We start from the raw sequence: 20,590 nt of genomic DNA, 5'->3' as shown, positions 1-20,590 counted from the left end.
AAGCTGTCAGAGAAAAAGTGATTCTGAGCAGAGGAGAAGATTCTAGATTAGGAGTTCTTAACATGGGAACCCTGGATAAGCTTTAGGGAATTCAAGAACCCCTTGAAATGTTCTGGAAAATCCTGAGTGTATGTTCACCTAGGGGGTGAATCCATAGTTCTCATAAAACTCTCAGAGTAGACTTGACCCAAAAGAGTTAGAATCACTCCTGTAATATGAGTCAATATAGACTCGGTTATGCTGCAGTTAACCCTGAGACCTCAGTAACTTAAAACCACAGTTACTTCTTACTTCTTATTATTTCCCCTTCCAAAGCTTGTCAGGCAACAGATATTTGTTCAGAGCTTGCTGTGCTCAAGGCTCCTGACTAGGACCTCAGAAAGGGAGGGATCAGGTGCCTGCACATCTCATGTACTTACCTCTGGGCAAGTTCCTACGTTTTCCTTATCCATCAGGTTCTTATCCTCACATAGACAAATTGGGGACAGAATCCTGGTGGAGAAGCGACAGCAAGGTTGAGAAGGTAGATTCCAGATGCATAAGTTGGACCAAATAGTTAGAAATGTTTTTGTTGGTGTTGGGGGATGGGGCAGTAGGTGGCAGAGAGGGGTGAAGGAGATGTCTTATTTTTGAGGTTAGCTTTTGAACACTACAATTTATGTTCTGGGAAGCACTCTAATATACTTATTATCTGTACTTCACCTACTTCCAGGTAGAAATAGATAGCTTATAATAATAAAGCACTGTTACAATAAACTTTCAAGAATGAATGCAAAGACAAGAACAGGAAAAGATGGTTGATCATCTGGTATAAGACTAAGCATACCAGAAAAGATGAACCAAGGGAAGCTGTAATTGAGATAGAACTTAACATTGAACTTCCTGGCAGCCAAGGAAAAAGGGGAGACACCAATAAGAAATTTGGACAAGTGGTTATAAAAACCTTATGGTTCTAGGGTACAGTATTATTTTGATATCCATTTAGGCACTGCTAGTAAATGGCTGCATGAACTTGAGCAAGTTACTAGAATTTTCTGGGCCTTACTTTTCTGTAAGTGATGGTAATTGCCTGCTGAATTAGATCTTTCAATTCCTTCTATCTATAACTTCTCAATTATTAATGATACTTCAAAGTAATGGCTTCCTTTATACTTTTCACTAGGATTATACACTTCTTCATTATTTGAATGTTTGTAGTTAACTGTAGATTCATGAGATTTCCCCCATTAAAAACCCTCACAGAGAAAGGTGACAGCATTCCCCAATCAACCAATTTTTATGCTATCTTGTATTTCATACATCACATGCCTTGTTTTGGCTTTGACATTTTTCTGCAGTCACAGAAAAAATAGTCTATCCAAAAATATACCAGAAACTGAAAGGGTAATTATTTAGTTCAGCATGTTAATAGAAAACACAAAACAATCAAACACAATTACTATGTTTTTTCAATTGAATTGAAAATGCTTGTGTTGCCAGGAAGGAGAAAGGATTGTCGTCACTGGCACAAAAAAAAAAGAGACAGACTAGAAGACATTTTCATACCCCTGTTCCTCATATCTCGACAGAATCTATGGAAAGTGAAGAGCATCTATTTTACTTTTTTTATTATTATTTTTTATTTAAGTTTTTAATTGGGGAATTGGGGGGATGGGAACAGCGCTGGAGCATTGGGGAAGGGGAACAGACAAGTTGCTGTCGTTTTTGGTCTTCAGTCTAGTTGTGGAGACCGTTGCTTCACTGGCCCAAGTTGGCACCATCACTGCGCTCTTCCCCGGGCGAGGCAGATCAGTTGCTGGCTTCTGGACGGCCGCTCACCGTGGCTGCTGGCCGCTCACGCTGGCTGCTGGCTACACACGGTAGCCCATGGCAACCCACTGCAGCAGGGGCTGCAGCCTACGCCATCGCCGGCGACTCAGGCGACTCACAGCAGCCCAGCTCCAGGTTGAGCTGTTGTTCAGCATCTTAGCTGTGGAGGGCAGTGTCACTGGCCCTCATATGTGGGATCCGAACCGGGGCCCTCTGGCGTCCCAAGCCAGTTCTTAACCATCGCGCCACTCGGCCGGCCCAAGAGCGTCTATTTTAAATCTTACTTATTGCTGGAAAGTGGACCCTAGGTTTTAAAAAATGTCTTCATTTATCATTACATTCCCTTTGCCTCTATTCAACCATGCAGCCTACTGTTCATTATACTTCATTTTCATTAGTGATATTCTTAGTCTTGTGCCTTGATGAAATTTGATTTTTTTAATAGTAAAGATGATACAAAAGTCAGAACTAATCTGGTCCATAACATTTTTGTGAAATGAGAATGTTTATCTTAAAGCTGTATTTCAAAACCACGATTTAACACAATTTATTAAAATTTGACAATTCATAAGTACAAGGACCAAGATACTCTATTTTAGATGTATTTTATATTCATTCATTCACTCACTCCTAGAAGCAAGAATGTTTCTTAAAATCAGGACCCATGAATACAGAGGACTGTTGGCAGAGGCACTAAGACTATGTCTGTGTGGAGCTTTAGGGCTGAAATCAGAACCAAGACTCACCTGGGACCCAGGAATTGCACCAGTATTCATCTGTGCATTTTTTCAGGATTTTGAGCAGCTGTCTTCTCAGGCCAAATTGAGAAATAAACTGTAGTTTGCTTAGCCAGTGCTGGGTAGACTTAAAAGGTAGTAACTGTTTTATCAGCCTCACTGTTGCAACTTTCCCGTCAGCCTTGAAAGTCTTATAGATATTACCTTCAAAGGTACGTTTTACTGGAGTGGAGAAAACTTGGGCTTTTGGCCTGGAGTTGGACAACCTGGATTCACCACTTCCCCATTACTAGTTCTGTGACCTTGGGCATGTCTCTAAGCATCAGTTTGCTCTTCTGTAGAGTGGGGATAATTAGTTTATCTCATTGGCTCATTAAGAAGATTCAATGCAATAATAGTGAAACACTTAACCTACTGACTTAAGCGTTAACTATTCAAGTTATTAAGAATTAAGAGGTCATTTATGTAAAGAAATCCACTCTCAGGATTTCAAAGAGGTGGACCCAGAGACCTTTGAACAATCTGACTCATGTCCATTATCAATTGTGCCTACTGTCTTCTCTTTATCCCTTCTTCACCTTGCTCACGTCCTAGGGGGCTGACCTGAGTGGACATCAATGGGGTCTCCTGTCCTCTGGCTTCTGGTTGCTTTGGGCTAGAGGGGAGCCTCAGGAGGAGCTAGGAGGGAGGAGGCAAGTCAGAGTAGATTCCCCTGGCTCCCTCCCTGCAGGCAGCTCTAACTCCAGTGCTACTCACACTCACTCACCTCACCCCTGCAGGCTAACGGCAGGTACTAGGTCTGAATACTACACGGGACCCCTTGTAGTTTCAGACCACCCTCCCCGTACCTTTGTTCCAAGTGTTTTTATTAAACTCCTTTCAAATCAGCCGTGCCATCTGTTGTTTCCTGACAGAGTGGCCGAAACACCAGGTATGTTTTCACTGACTGTGTGTATGGGAGGTCTGAACCACAGATTTCAGAGGGGGGAAAAAGGAAAAGAAAAACGCATGATTCAACCAGGATTTGGGAGTACACAAAATCAGACAAAAATAATTCTTTCCCTGAACTGGCATGCACTTTGGCTGAGATGGCCACATTGAATTGCCTTGGTATGATAGCAACAGACTCAGTGGGACTTATTTTCTCATTTTATGCCTCATTCAGCTTTTTGAATACAACTTTATTTGGGGGAACAAGTTGCTTAGTGGAAGTTGGGATTTTCTCATAATTTATAATAGGTGTTTATTATTTTTCTCCAAATAGGTACCAAGCCATTGGCTGTATTATTTTGGTTCTTGGGACATGGTACTTGATACAGTGCTAAGCACATTAGGCTCAGTAAATATATTGCATGACGGTATAATTAAATTCATAGGGATTAGATCATAATACATTTGGTACCTTGATTATATAAACTGTGTACTGAGTAGCATTCTCTAAAATTTACCAATTTTGACTTCCAGATTTTTCATATAAATGGAAACATGAAATATACGGTCTTTTTTTGTCTGGCTTCTTTCATTTAGCATGTTTCAAGGTTCATCCATGTAGTATGTATCAGTATTTCATTCTTTTTTATGGCTGAATAATATTCCGTTGTGTGGATAAACATTTTGTTTATCTATTCATCAACTAATGGACATCTGGATTATTTCCACTTTTTGGCTATTATAATGTTGCTATTAACATTTGTCCATGTTTTTGTGTAGACATGTTTTCAATTTTCTTGGGTCTAAACTTATGAGTGGAACTGCTGGGTCAAATGATAACTATATGTAGCGTTGTAAGGAACTGCCAAATTGTTTTTCAAAGTGACTGCACTATTTTACATTCCTACTAGCAATGTATGAAGGTTTCAATCTCTCCAGGTTCTAGCCAACATTTGTTAGTATGGCGTTTTCATTTTAGCCATCATAGTGAAGTAGTGTCTTATTGTGGTTTGATTTGCATTTCCCTAGTGATGTTGAGCATCTTGTCATGCACTTATTAGCTATTTTCCTAGCTTACTTGGAGAATGTATATTCAGATCCCTTTCCCACTTTTAATTGGGCTATTTGTTTCTATTGTCAAGTTTAAGAGTTCTCTATATTCTGCCTTCAAATCTCTTATCAGATATATGATTTGCAAGTACTTTCTCCCATTCTGTGGGGTTTTTTGTTCTTCATGGTGTTCTTTGAAGCGCAGTTTTTCATTTTGATGAAGTCTAATTTATCTGTTTTCTTCTGTTGCTTGTACCTTTGGGTGTCATAGTGAAGAAATCATTGCCTAATGAAAGATCATGAAGATGTACTGTTTTTTTTCTAGTTTTATAATTTTAGCTCTATCATTTAGAGACTATTTTGGGTTATTTTTTGCATATGACGTGAGGTAAGGGACCAACTTCATTCTTTTGGATGTAGTTATCCTGTTGTCCCAGGACTATTCTTTCTCCATTGAGTTGTTTTGGTACCTTTGTTAAAAATCAATTGACCACCAATGTAAGGATTTATTTTTCTTGGCCATCTGAGTTCCTTGCCATTTCCATATGAATTTAAGGATCAACTCGCCCAGTTTCTGCAGCGACGTCAGCTGAGATTTGGATAGGAACTGCAATAAACCTTTACATCATGTTGGGGAGTATTACCACCTTGAAAATATTAATTTTTACACTCCATTATCATGGGAGGTCCTGCCATTATTTTTAGATCTTTCATAATTACTTCCAATGATGTGTTGTAGTTTTCACAGTGTACAAAGTCTGGCACTTATTTTGTTAAATTTATTCCTGAGTACTTTATTCCTTCTGATGTTAATTGCAAATGAAATTGTTTTAACTTGATTGTTTACAGCTAGTGTACAGAAATACAATTGATTTTTGTATACTGATCTTGTATCCTGCAACCTTGCAGAATTTGTTCCTAATACTTTTTTGACCTGTAGCTTTACCTTGTGTCCTGCTACAAAATATTAAAAGACCCAAGTCACTTAATAATCCCCTCTTACTGTTTTAGAATAATAAAATAACTTTAATGTTGACAGCCCAATTTGAACCCAGATTATTTGTACTAAATTTTTGGTCTTTCATCCAAAACTACCAGTTAAAACATTGCATCTCCAGTGCAAAAATAAAGCATCTTTATATTTTCCCTAAGATAAAACAATGTGTTTTATCTTAGTTTTTACTTAGTCTGACTTATGAAATAATACTTATTTCACTGTTCAACAGGGGTTATGTCAGACTTATATTTTATGCAACTGGAAGTGAGAAGCTACAACCACGCCCTCGTATTCAGCCATAGCCCATTTGCTTTTGTACTCAGATCACTGCTCAAAATCCAAAATCAATATTTGTTTATTGTTAAAGGTCATGAGTAGCAGCTGTAGGGTTTCCCCTCTCCGTGTTACAATGCTAGCGAGTAGGAAGCATGTGTGTTTACAAAAGTGTGAATGTACAAAATACTGGATGGAAATCTTGGATTACATGTCACTCCAAGATTAGCACTGGTTGTCCCTTTCATTCACTAGATCAAATGAATTTTTTGGATGATTTTAGGTCAGTTCCCCAGCATAACTATCTTTCATTTGGGTATTAAGCATATAACATTTTCTTGGCAGTCAAAAATCCAAGTAGAAAAGCCTTAGTTATCAGGGAGAAAAATGTAAAAAAACCCCCAAACAAACCAACCTAGAAAAGAGCCTTCAAAGAATTGGAGAAAGATGCAAAACGCAAGTTAAAACACTTAACAGAGACTTGACATTTATTGTGCAATTTTTATCTCCAACAGAACATGTGGCATTCTAGAGGTATATGAGGTAATAAAATCAATACTCCAATTAGAACACCTGAAATAATTGACTCTAGTAACAAATGTTTCTTATAATTAAAAATATTGAATGTTTAAAAAACTCTTATAACATTTTAAGTTCCTAAAAGAAATGTGCCTAACACTTAAAAAACAACTTACTCTTCTATATAAATTGTTCACAAAAAAATCTTGCTATTCTATATTACACTATGCATTTATAGTTGTATTAACATATCCCTAATGGGCATTAACTCTACACAGTACAATCAAATAGAAAGTATTCATAGAGAATCAACAAGACTCCAACAATAAAAATATTAGGATCAATGGATTTGTCACAGTTTCTCCACAAGTGTTCATTATAGAAAATAGAGTAAAGGCAAGTTGGCCCCAGTGTTAGGCTGCTACATGAAGTTCCAGAGAAGAGAGACATAAAGGCAATGCTTAAATTGGGCAGGGTCAGGCTGGACCAGTGACCTGGAAAGTTTCAGGACCCATCTCTTGGTCTGGCATGCCCTGTTCCCAAGAAACACAAGCTAGGCCCTCATGGCCTTGGCATGCTCTTGAACTTAAACACAGCCAGAGATGTTAAAGCCACCACAGGAAAGAATCAACAGGTTACTGTATTTTCCTACAAAATCTTCACAACAGTTCTCACAGTGACATCATAAAGTAAAAGCCTCTCTTCCAAACTTCATCAATTCTAAGGCTACAAATACAACGGATGTGAAAAGTGAATAGAATACTGGCTAACTGATGCCCAGTGCCACTTCTAATATCTAGGAGTTCCAAAAAAATATCACTTCACTCAGTTCAAATTTTTGCTTTTATATTCCTGCATTTTTGTACTGGGAGCCTATGGAATAAATCTGAATACGTGATTTTAATGTACTCACTGCTTTTAAATTTTTTCTCCTCTTCATCATAGGATCTTACATAAGTCAAGCCTTATGCAGAAACCTTGGCAGTTCCCAGGATACATGGTTTATATGCTTCTACTTAAGCGTTAACATACTTCTAAAGGTGGTTTTTAGTAACACAAATATCAACTTTCTCTCAAAGGCATAAAGAAAAGAAATCCATCCCAACGTGTTGATGGGCTTTGAGAAGTTTGCTTTGACTACTGGGGGAAACTCAACTAGCCATTCTGCCTGCTAAGCCACACTGATCCTTTCATTAGCTGAGTACCTAGGGCAGTGTTCTTATCTACAAAATGGGGATAATAACAGTTAACAGCCTCAGAGGGTGGTTGTAAAGTGCTTAGCAAAGTACCTGGCACATAAGAACTCAATGAATATTAGCTATAGTTACTCTTTCTGTTGCTGTTAGTGGTTTTGGATGGGCCTAAACCTCAGCATGGCTAAGACCCATGTGGCCACTTGTATTGGAGCAATTATTCTGAGAATGAAGTGGTTTTTGAACGAGTCTCATTAGCAGATGTACTTTCATTGCCACCTGGGGAATTGTGATTCAGTGAAAACCTAGCCAGCTATGGATGGTCATGAGGAAAATTAATCTGGTCACTGTTACCACAAAATTTGGTAATTTAGTGCTTTCAATAGCCAGGCTGACTAAGCTGCTCATAGATGAGCCAAGTCCAGTGCTCTCAATGTTTTTTGCAATTGAATATACTGTGGAGGGTAAAGTGGTCTCTAATGTGTAAATGTATCAGTTACAGTTTTGAGTTTTACATGTTAGGAGGCCAATATTGATGGGTTATTATTTTTGCATTCCATGTTGTCTGATATCAATTCTTCACTGTCCTCTAAAAAGCAACACAGAAGAACCAATGCCAGTGGCTGGCAATGTAAGTAACTTTGCAGAGGGCCATCAGCTGGGTGACATTTTCCTGTATCATTCCAAAGGAAGTGGTTATTTTTATCTAGTATGTACACCAGTGAAAGAAGCCATCACTATGTTTACAAAAATATATCATGAGACATACTGCTGTTTAGACACATTTATGTTACCATTCTGACTCAAGCGTTCTATTTGACATGTTTTGCCAAGCAGTTTTGGTCTAAGTGTCGCCACACACATCAGCAAGACTTGCACCATATGTGCAAAATCATTTTCTATTAAATTTCTAAAAATTTGTATGTAAGAGCTGTCAAAAATTACACAGATCTGTACTATGAAATAGCATAGCACTGAATGAGAAAAGTTAACACATTTAAATATTTTCAAAAGAGTTATCTAAGAATGAAATTTTTAAAAATAACTGAAAGCTAAGAAAAAACTAAGGAGGTGGTCAGTGGGCATTAGGTTTAGGTTCTAGGCACATAATGAATGAGACTCCAAATGAGAGCAATGTCATGTTTGGTTTTCTGAAAACAGCACATGTTAAATCTTCTATGACACTCCATCCATCTTCTGACAGCAACAGAAGGGAGGAAAAGCCATTGAAGGTGGCAGGAAAAATGTAGAAATCATGGTCCTATAGATTCCCAAGTCTGGATTATTGTCTAGACTTGGGGAAAACATCTGATATTACAGGAATAATCACTGACTGAAGCCATTCTCTGACACACGGAGTAGTTGGATCAAATAACATAGTGTAATAATTTTTATCTCCCTATAATCCTAATGAAGGAGTCTCTTAGGTCAATGTGCTTATGACTAATGAAGGGCTAAGGAAGATCCAGGATATAAAATCAACCCCTTGCTCTATAGCTGTGAATTGGCTATGTGTGTCTCAATTCCCTTACCTAAGCGATGGTAGCAATTTTCTGCAGATGCTCTAATATCCTCTATATTCCTAGTGAAGCCTTATGAAACACAAATGGTGACAATAACCTAAAGGCTATGGTGAAAATGAGGATCAAGAGAGTAATGCCTGGGTTCAGAGCTGGATGAAATACTTTCAAGTAAAAAGGGATGGTACAAACTTGAATGTTTAATTTTTCTCCAAAGCACTTGACACTGAGGTTAACCATAAGATTCTGAGTGTGACTTTAGTAACTACTTGCAGGACACAGCTCCCCTCCCCAGGTCCCTGGGCTGCGTCCTCCAGTGCAGATCACTGAAGGGTTATCCTGAGCCCAGGGGGACTATGGTTGAAGCTTCAGTTCACTCTGAAAGCAGGTATGATCTCTGAAACGGGATTTTACTTTGGGAAAAACTCAGGATCAGATAGCATCACTCACTGCTGGTAGGTATGGATTCTTCTGGTAGCTGGGATTACTGTCCACACCCAGTCACTGACAACATCAAGTTCAATCTTTGGTGTCAGGCCAGTCCTGCCACCTCCTCCATTCACCAACGAAGTGGAGCCCAGCTGCATCCTCAGCTGTTTTAATTGAATCTATTTTACACCAATGCTCAAACGACTAAAGGAAGATTCTAAAAGCTGACATGAGTCTAAGTTTCTTGTCATGACAGCAATTTGTCCAATTCCAGAAAAAGATGGAGAAAGTTAAATCAAGAAAATAAGCCACATCTTCAGGTCTCCAAAGAGATCAACTGAAAGGCTGACAGAGCAGTGACAACCTCCAATCTTAGTTGTGAGCTTTTAACCTTGCTACATGGAGGCCGCACTAGTCTTATCAAAAACATCAGTGAACAATCTTTGTAAGCCCTGATTTAAAAAATAGGGTGACCATGCAGGCAACCACCACGAACCAGGTATATCCCAGCCTTAAAGGTGAAGCTCATATGGCGGCATGGGACATGAACCACGGAAAGGAGACAGCAGGTCCTGTGTCATAGCCCAGGTGGACTGTTAGCGCCACGTCAGGCTGTGGGCTGGGCTAAAGGAACATGGCTACACAGTGAAGAGTGTAATGGAACATTGGACCGGGGGCGGGAGGTCCTATGTCCTAGATCCAGGTGAGGCATGACACTGGCTGTGTGATGCTAAGTCACTCATCTTTATGGGCCAACGTGAAGTTCCAGCGTTTTGCAATTTGTGAAATACTGGAGAACAGGGGATAGAGAAATAATTCACCTGGAAAGTGGCGGGAGGGGAAAGTGAGAGACTAGGTGTGCCTTTGGAGCAACGTGAGTGTGCAACCACGTGGTCTGGGAGGCAGAGCCTACCTCAGCAGTCTTCTACAGGGGATGGGAAGAGCAGTGGTGTGAGCACTTCATTCAGTAAGCACACCCACGTGGAAGGCTACGCAGAGTAAGTGTGGAAATGCCGTCCTCATCAGCCTCAGTGAAGCCCGGATGAACACAGGTCTCTCTGATGCTTAGATGTGAAGATGTGTGATAGTCTCAAACTTACATAAAAATGATTTGAATTGAAAGTTTTTTTCTTTTTAAAGCAGTGGTCAAATATTGCTGCTATTGAAAAAAAAGGACATGTAGTCAGCAGTAAGGATAACTGAAGTCCAGTGCAAAAAAAAGATTATAATAGATGAAGTTATGGTATTTTTCTTCTGGCTAAGATTCATGTCACTAAGAATCTTGTAAGATATAGACTTCCTAGACCTCTAAACTCTTCAAGAAATATCTTTTCTCTTCCTTGGCTAGCCAAAGATATTAGTTGCATGGTTCCCATATGCAACATCATATGCTCGTAAGAAATATCCCATAAACAAAATTTGCCCTTATCAATTCTTTTAACTCCAAATTTTAGTGAGCTTGCCCAAAACAGGATTGAAATATTAGTTCTCCCCACACCATTTAACAGATCTGACAAATGACCATGTCTACAAACATTAAATTTTTCAATGGTTTAAACTAATAATCATTACAAAAACAAAACAAGGACCTATTTCTAGGGGCGTACATATAGTTGGTGCTAACTAATTACTGAACGTAAAGGATAATTAAAAATGGCAGATAAAACCCTCCCTATAAATGGATGCTCATAAACTTTAAATGAATATCCAACCCATTTTCAAAATCCTTCGTCATGTCTACAGATGACATTATAGCCTTCACTAAATGCTTTCCATTGAGCCCTTTGCTTCCAAAGAATGTGGTAATCTGGATTGGTCTTATGAATGAAGCTTCTCCTGACATTCAAACCTGAAGCCCTCAAAAGTGGATTCTAGCATCTCTATAGCGTTTGTTGATAAGAAGTGTTTCCAAAGACAACTACTCATTTCACATATGGAACTCACATTAAAGCAGGAAGTGGACAGGAGCGGCCCAGGGTTAACTTAGCCAGTTTGCAGTTCAGGGGAGTGTAGGGGGAAGGAGGCACACAACTGCTGGGATGAAACATTTTCATCAGTGACAACGAGAAACATACGGTTTATGCAAATTCTAAAGATCAAATCAGCACAGGAAGACCCTCAAATTTCAGAGAAATACAGACAAGCCCATTGCATAGTTGTCAAAATGGCTTGAAGCTGTGTTTACACACTTCCAGAACATCTGGTCAATTCAGTGAATCCCATCAGTCACATCACTTGTTTGTGGTCTTCAGTGCACCAAAAAACTAATTGAAATTCTCATTGTTCAGCCCATCACTTTGGCACTGTGTCAACAAAGCCTGATTGAAAGTTGTGGGAATTGTGGATCTAAGAACCTACAAAACCAAGCATCTGAAAATGGTTTTGGATCTTTGGATGTTTCTTGACTGACATAATGAAAACTATTAGTTTGTAAACTCCAGAGATCACACAGTGCCTTCCTGGTCAACACAGTAGGATTTTTTTTTTGGTAAAAAATAACTGAGAAAAACAGCTGACTTCCAATTAATTACTGTCTAGAGGTGGCCTCTATTCTCTAGTTTCTATTAAATAATAGGCTCTGTCAGTGTATACACAGCATACTTGTATGATGTCACCTATCCTATGTCTTTGCTGAGAAGTATGAATGCAAGTCTTTGGAAAACATAAAGACAACTTATTGGAATTCACAAAATGATTGTTTCTTGTCCCTTTAAATAACTCCGTGTCTCTACCTTTGCCAGGGGCAGGGACACTAACCCAATCTTCTGTGGAAACCAGCTCTGCTCAGGAAGCAGATTAGCTAACTTGACAATTCTAGACAGGTGACCAGGAGCTCACCTCTTCTTTTTTTTCACCCTCACCGTCTAACTAGTAATCATTTAAAATCAATCGTAGCTTTTTCTTTTTATAATATTCTGAAGATCTGTTGTAGGTGCCACAGATGTCCCAAACAACCCTAAAATGGATTTCTATTTGGGAACTGTGGCAGTAGGTCAAGAGAGTTAAGGTTGACGATGTGTCAAGTCTGACAGAATGACATGCTTTGGACTCTAAAGTGATGGTAATAGGACATTCACAATTGGAACTCTTGAGAGGACGGGCTGCTACAGTGGAAAGATTCTGTCCACTAATCCCCAGACCCATCCTGGGAATTCTTACTGAAGACTTCGTCCTGGGAAGCCTGGTGATCGATCCCTTCGTAAAACGAGCCACCATTGTGCAGGAAAGTTCCCACTGCTCGCCCCTGCCGGGCATGACCCACGGCATCGCTGAATACTTTGTTGATTTGTTCCTCTGAGGGCATCCACCAGTCGGGGTTGGAGGTACAGTGCATCCTAATGAATTCTGTGGGAATACACACAACAATAAAAAAAAAAAAAGGAGAGAAGAAAACAGCTGGTTTTTGCAGAAGATGGTAGGAGAGGCTGCTTAAACTTTAACAGAAGCTCTATAAGAAAAGCTTTATGGGAAATCCAATGCAATGCCATGATGACATCACTCATTAGATCCAACTTATTCCATATACGTTTTCTACTCATGTGCAAAAGTAAAAGTCACATAATTGAGAGGAACATTTGCTACTGAAATGAAAGGTAGACTTGATTTGTAAGACATGGTAGGTGCCATGCTTGGTAACAGCTACAGAGTACATTTCAAAACCCCTGTTGTTACCGCCTCACATTTTTAGAATGTTAACTATCTCCAGAAGCATAGCAAATCTCATTAGCATGGTATTCTTCAACCAGCTCCTGGTTTGTAGATTAAGTGCAATGAAATAAAATTTCAACGAGTAAGAAATGGCCTAAATTTTAGTTCAGAAGACACTTCCGCATTCTTAAAATGTTATACTATATAGGCTATACTTGTATCTCTAATTGTGGTGTCTATACATGCACTGACAAATATTTTTAAAATGAGATTTCCTCTACATATTTAATTTCACCAGAAAGCAATTAGCATGGCTGGAAGCATGAATACACAAAAAGTAGCTAAGACTCCAATGAAACAAACTGGGCCTCTTTTGGACTGAGCCCAAATGAACCCTTCCTCTGTTTTCTTAGAGGGTTAGGGCATATACATAATTCCTATGTAGCTATTTTAATATGAACAGTTGTAAAATTAAGTGAGCATTTTGGGAAAAGTTCTAAGTCAAACTGTGTTTTTTTGCACAGCTGACTGCGAGTTCAGGGTGACTGCTATTTACACACCATTTCCTCTCTAGCAGTGCTCCCTCTACGAGACAACAGTAGTTCTGATGACAGGACTGGATTGGTCTGAGACTTCTCTGTAGAATTCCAGCTCTATCTACCCTTATGAGAAGCTAATGCTTTTAAGTTCCTGGACCAGAAAAATGTAATGAACTGAACTGTCCCCATCTCAGTAGAATCTAGCTTAGCAGAGAAGTAGGGCATGGCTGTGTTTGTTGGCATCTCCTTCAACTTTGTGCCTGAGGTGAGAGCCTCACTCGCCTCACCTCAGTCCCCGCCCTAGTGGCCTTCCTTGCCCCCAAAGAACTGTGTTTATTCACCTCCTCACCCTGCAAAATTGCCAGGAACCAGATGGCTTATTCTGGAGTGCGGGCCTGGCAAACACGAAAGGGTAATTCTCAAACCTAGGTCATGGTCATAATGCTGGGCAGAGAGAAAAGAGATATTCTGGGACCTCAGAGGCTCTTATATTTGGTTCACTTTCTATTATTTTCCCTGTGTTTGCAGCATTCACAGTTGTTTCCAGCCAGACTGTCCGCTACAGAAGCCAGGGGTTCTGTTTTCTATTCCTCTTCTCTCCTCCTCCAGTTCCTACAGTATTCAGTAAGTATTCAGTGACTATTTTAGTAGTTCCCCTATCTGTTCAGATCCCCAGCTCTCATATGAACACAAGGAAAGGAAAGGCTCAAAGTATCAGCGAGAGGAAATCAAGGCTAACAGATGAGGCTGCTGCAACCCTGTCACTCTGAGAATGTAAGGCTCTGTGAAACCTCCCACCCCTGCCCCCTCAGCAGCGTCCACTGCAGTGACAGGACGTTCCTTCACACCGTGGAAGACTGTTAAAAGCTCAAAGCAGAGCTCATTCTGTTGCACAGATATGAAGCATTTCACAGGCCTTCTTCCCTCTAGAATCAAACCACCTTGGGATTTGATTTCCTTCCCAGAAGCCCCCTGCTTTCCACCATTAGTGTCCAATGGTCTGAAGCTTCCCTGGCCGCTGTAATCTCGCTCACAATGAGGACATCTACTCCAGGAGTGGCCAGGCCTAAACCTTTGGGGAGGTAATCCCATGTAGGCCCCAGGAAGGCCCCAGGAGGTCAACCTTTGGGACAGACATGTGTATGCTCCAACCAGCTGCCCCGGACACAGACCATCACCATTTCCTGCCTATGTAGTCTCCACCTAAGGGCTAGGTGAGCCCACGGGAGGCGTGAGGTGGAGAAGGCAGATTTGGTGACAGCCTGGGCTTCATCAGCAGCAGGGGGTCTGGCAGCATTCTCGGGGCAGCCGCACTGCTGCTCTGGGGTGTATGTTAATCCCTCAGTTTCACTGACTTGCTACTTAACATGTAAAATGTTTAGGAAGAATTTCTGGGAAGGGATACTACTGAGGCCCCTCACTGTGATTCCCTTAGAAGCCTGAGGGCAACTTTCAGAGCCCACACTGGGAGTCCTCTCAGGGGAGCCCCCAAGCTCACCACAGCCTCTTGTTACTCTTGGTGAGTAGCTTTGTTAGCTCTGAGGACATGGGAAAGTAAGGAACACTATGGCTAGGTGACTCACACAGACCCTGGAAATTTCCATCACACCCAGTCACTCTGAGTAAGTGAAAATTTTCAGACTGGCCAACAGGGGGGTGCTCTGGGGCACCTGGGACTAGTTAACACTGGTGTTTTCCTCCAGGTGGCTTTCTGACATTAGGGTCACCTGGGGTGGTTGTGAGGTGCAGCAATGCATGCCTTCCCACCCCTGCCCCAGGCCTGCTGAATCAAAGCTCAGGGGGGAGGGGCCTGGGGAGTCTTGGCTGCTAAGAAATACTGTGTGTCTTTGTTAGCCCAGGGGGGAGTGTAGGAGTGAGGGTCCTGTCTGATAACCAAGGCCTATCAGTGATCATGTTTCTAACTGTAACTGCCTCGCCAGGAAATACTCTCATCCCTGTCCAGGGCGAACATTATTAGGTCTTTCCAACCAATAAAATGTCTACTGAACTATATAGGTTAACAGTTGAGCTTTTTGATATGTATTTGTCAGGTGCGAGCGGTTTTGGTTGGCATGGTAATGTCTACTTATCTATGTCTGTCTGTTTGCACCTGCTGAATCGGCTGCACACCTCGAGTCTTCCCTCCCCCCACTCTGCCTGGTCTACCAAATGTGGATTAAGGCAAAATAATCAGCTGTCATACTAATGAAACGGTATGATCTAAGTATTTTTAATATAAAAGCTGTTTAAAAAAAATAGAAGGAAGTTTGACTGGGCAAGGAAAACTTTAGGCACTAAGGAAAATTCACTCTAAATAAATGTTAAGAGTTGGGGGCAAGTCTTCTTCAGAAGGCAGCTAGGTGGGGTGGGCCACAGGCTGCAAATGGAAATGGTCGATATCATTTTACGAATTTAAAGCAAAACCATGACATCGTCCCTTCCTCTGTGCATTTCCCAACGCTCCAGTTTTACTGGAGGTGGCCTTCTCCGGCAGCAAAGACAATCTGGATTTGAAGCGTGAAACATGAGGTGCTATGCAAGGCTTATGTGTGTGCCATTCAGTGAGAACGCCAAGGCTAAAGCAAAGGGAGGTTTCTTTAAAGAACTTCTGGCCCAAACAGATGGGCCACACGAAGCCTGGAAGGTCTCAGAGGACAAAACCCCCAAATACAGTAAAGGCTGAACACTTGCACGGGGCGGGGGAGGCGGGGCCACAGCCAATGCGGTGAAATGAGATCACAGATGGTGACACTGAGCGGAAGGATGCAGTACCTCGGAGGCATGTTACTTTAACTGGATCCAGAGGGCGTCTTTCAGGACCTGTCTCTCCTGACTGCACTGACCTTTTCCTTTTCCCAAGGCCGCATGAGTACTTAAGCTCATCGGTTGTGAAAACAAATCTGATGAGGTATCGAAGGAGCCGTCGCCCGTCTTTCTTTGAAGAGTTTACAGCCTCGTCCCACTGTTTGCTCGTTATGTAGACAGGATAGTTGTTCAACAGCTGCTTGCTTCCCTGGAAAAGCGAAATATTTCCTCATTACCTACTTAACCAGCCAGTCGCCGAGGCAATCTCCATTTCAAAGGCAAACATACTTTTTAACCAAGGGGCTATGCTGACAATAAACCAGGTAGTGAAGAGCACAAGCAATTGCTCGTGCTCAGAATGGGCACTTTTCAAATTACATTTGCATTTTCTGTAATAAGAGCCAATGAGGTATAATGAACACCTTTGAAAGAGGAGCTATTTATAACTTGCACTTTAACAGGTAGGTTAAAATGTGTCAAGACCCAATGACAGGGAACAATATTTAAATATAACCCGTAACTTTCTTTTTCAATCTATTAAAATATGCAGAAATGACTTTGAAGAGTGTGATCAACTAGGTCTCTGCACCCTTTGGTTGGCAGTTCAGTACTTTGAGAAATGATGCTGGTGGTCTGTTTTCATAAGGTATAATTTGTGTGTATGCACCAAACACCTGATATCCATTGATCACATCACAGTGGAAGCAACATTAAAAAGTAAATTTAAAAAAAAAAAGAGAATTGTGGAAACTGAAGAAAAAAAATTAATAATAATAATGCAAAACAGGTTTCCTCAAATTACAGCTTCTTCAAATGTCACTATGTCAACTGAAAAATTTTCTTACTTTTCACCTTCATAATTTATGTCTGCTATAAAATTCCCAGGTTAAATAGCTGCAGTGGGACTAATTATGGGAATTTCTGTAACATTTGTAAGTCATGTTTAGTCAATTGCACCTATACAACCATTACTTTAGTTCTGGTTGTCCATAAAATTCTACAGTCTAGGACAAATTAATTAGCCCATGATCTCAGTTTTAATGTACTTCTTCCCCAGTAATTAAGGTGTACAAAATAAAGGAAAACACATTCAGTTTTTACAAGTCTGCAAATTTACTACAGGTTATAAATTTGGGTCTGATAGGGTTTTATTTCAAAAAGTGTTCTTTCTGTTCAGTTAAACGCTGAGAAGGGTAAATGGTACAGGAAGGAGGCAGCCAGATTTGGCTATGAATCTGTCACCAAATTATACCCGGGAAGCTCATCACCACATCATTCATCCTTCTTGGAATTAGCGGCAGTGTGACTCAGTTTCCTTTTTAAGGGGGGCCATTGGGGCACATGGTTTGTGATTAAATTTAGAGTCAGCTTGGTTCAGAGTCTTATTTGTTGTATTTCTTGAGCAAGTTGTTACTTCAACTTGTTGGACTCAAATTCTCTGTTTGTAAATGGAAAGAACTAAATTATCATGGGTTTAAGATACGAGTATTTGGGACCATAAACCAACTCTGGCTCTGTGTACCATAGATGATCAAATGATAAGCAGGAGGCCAGAGGTCCCAAAGGGTCCCTCAACCCAGGCAACGGCAGGACGTCAGAGATGGAGGGATGACTCGAGTCTGTGGCCGTGCAGATGGAGAAGCGAGCATGAGATGCAGAATCAAGGGGGTCAGGCAACCAATTCAGCGAGTCAGGGTCTGGGATACGGAGGAGTCAAGTAAGTGATTCCCAGGTGAAATGGTGGTGTCCTTCACAAAGATAAGGGACAGGGCGTTTGGCTGGGAGGAGGAGGAGGCAGAGGTCAAGGGATAGAATTCCGGTGATTGCCATGCACAGGGAGGGAAGGGGTTACAGGGGTTCTCACTAGTTGATTCCTTAGCTCTCAGGGCGGCCGGTGGGACCTGGGGCAAGGTGGGATCCTGGGCTGGTTGCCTCAGACCATGAACTGTGTCAAAGTATTTCTGTGGGAGAAACGTATTAATTCCAGTTTGTAGGCCTGTGGTGAGGAGTCCACCAATCTCCCCACCTAAAGATGAACCCACGAGGACTGGGATTATCATCTGCCTTATTCAATGTCCTACTCCCAGGGCTGAAAACAGTGCCTAACACATAGTAGGTTCATTAAACATCTGTCAAATGACTGATGCAATAAACACTATGTGGCTGGCACTAAGCAGACACTCAACAATGGTGCTACAACAAAGAGTTCTGTGTTTTTTTTTTCCAAACCGCTGTGGCACTGGGACGTTTGAAGAGCTTCTCATGAACATAAATTGGCAAATTTAAAGAACTTTAAGGCGAGCATTAAAGACAAGGGGCCATTAAAAAGGGCTACTGAAGACAGAGGACTTCCACCATCCTTGATTTAAAATCATCCTCTCAGTTATGGTCCCTGTACATACACTTGTTAGCCTTAGAAAAGGAGGCTGTGCAGCTAGTTTTTAAATCTGATATGTATTTAGCGCTGTACAAGTTTTCAATCCTTTTCCAAGTTCTCACAAGTCAAAAGGCAGAGCTGTGAACCCTGTCCTTGGATTCAGAGTTCACCCCTCAAACCAGAGTTGAGTCTATTTCACGATGGGAGATACTTGAGATGAGGGAGCTCACAGTCCAAGGAAGGAGCTTTCTCAACCCCTTGAAAAAAGCTACTCAGACAAAAGAGCTCTATAGCGCTTCAAAAATGCAGCTCTTGTAAAATCTGGAAATCCCATTTGGAGGTGTTTTTTTTTTTTAAAAAAATAAAGTAATTTACAGCCCAAAACAACTCAGAATGTTCTCTGCTGCGGACGAGATTTACCATCTATTGTTAATAGAAATAAGATGTGATAAATAATACTGATGAGAAAATGCTCATATGCCTGATATGACAATAAAAATAATACAGTAATGATGATGATGATGGATTAAGTGTTAACAGTCCTATCCAGAGAAAATGTATTTCCCCTAGTTTTATGTTTTTATAGAATTCTGATCTTCAACTAGCCACCAACAGGTTACAAATCTCTGACCTATTGTTGAGTCAACTTTGAAAAAACTAAGATGAACAGTGCCCATTTGATGGCTTCACATACTCATAACCAAATGGAAGATACAGGTGTACATTGGCTTTTAAGTAAGTCTGAATTCATCTTATGAACAATACGCTCTGTGAGCAGAGAGTGGGTATGGTAATCAGGGACAGCTTCTTGGAGGAAGCAGGCTTTTCAGATATGCTTTTTGCATAACAGAAAAGTCAAGTTAAGAAACTGTAGACCCTATTCTAAGGAGCAACGGGGTTTAGTCATGTGATATTTATTTGGGATCAGTATTTTAGAAAAATAACTTCAGTGTGGACAGTGGAGTAGACAGAGCCTGCTGCAACAGTCCAGGTGAAACGTGAGAGTGAACTCGAGAGAAGAGAAACTGTTCAGCAGGCCTGTAAAATAAGTGGATGTCAGGAATGAGAAAGGATTCAGCGATGCCTCAGAAATTTCTGCCTGGGCATCCTGCTGCCTTTCTTGCAGAGAAAAGAGGAGTACAAATGGGTATTCAGAGCAGGTGTCGTGAGTTCAGGGCGCATGGACACTCCACTGTTGGTCAGGCAGTTGGACACACTGGTTTAGTATTGAGTCCTGGGGACTGGTGGTCTAGATCTAGTTTTGGGGCTTGTTAACCTACATGACATTCAGAAAGAATGTAACTAACCAGAAAAAGGAAGCAGAGATCAAGAGAAGGTGGTGAAGGATAAAACTGTGGAGAACAGTAGATGGTAAACTTCTTAAAGCATACGAAGAAAAGGGTAGGGAACCAGCAGAGTCCTGATACTAAGGGCAAGAGAAACATCACAGAGCAGGAAGGTGAGGGCTGGAAAAACGGTGCCTGGGCTGATAGCTGGGCTGGCAGTCCTCCTGCAGAGCATTCTGACCAGTAGTGGAGACGGAGCCCGATTACAGCGGGTAGAAGAGAAGATGGAAACTAAGAGGGTGGAGGTAATAGATACAGACCAGTCTTTCAAGTATTTAATCACTTTTAAAAAATGGGGTCACCATTCAGCAAGTGCCTTCAGTGAGTGATAGGCGTTGGAGATGCTAATGAGGACGAGACCTGGGCCTAAGCTTCAAGAAGCCAGATATGCTGTGGTGCAGAAGGAAAAGTGCTGACA

General features: G+C 41.0%; 1 protein-coding gene across 2 annotated transcripts in view; it reads right to left on the bottom strand.

Moving 5' to 3' along the window:
* Positions 1-433: 433 nt before the first annotated feature.
* BEND4 (BEN domain containing 4) overlaps positions 434-20,590 on the bottom strand; it is a 40,038-nt gene continuing 19,881 nt past the window's right edge. The window contains exons 4-6 of one of the 2 annotated variants that reach the window (XM_019628489.1): positions 16,417-16,657; positions 12,617-12,802; positions 434-492 (exon numbers count right to left, since the gene is read on the bottom strand). In XM_019628489.1, coding sequence (XP_019484034.1) covers positions 452-492; positions 12,617-12,802; positions 16,417-16,657 — 468 coding nt within the window. In that variant the 3' untranslated portion in view covers positions 434-451. Of the gene's footprint in view, positions 493-12,616; positions 12,803-16,416; positions 16,658-20,590 lie in introns of those variants that run through there. The other variant, XM_019628490.1, reaches the window with a different exon arrangement.

This window comes from Hipposideros armiger, unplaced genomic scaffold (assembly GCF_001890085.2).
Source record: "Hipposideros armiger isolate ML-2016 unplaced genomic scaffold, ASM189008v1 scaffold_798, whole genome shotgun sequence".
NCBI lineage: Eukaryota > Metazoa > Chordata > Mammalia > Chiroptera > Hipposideridae > Hipposideros > Hipposideros armiger.
Note: the sequence above shows the minus strand (reverse complement) of the source record. Positions and strands in the feature narration are given on the sequence as shown.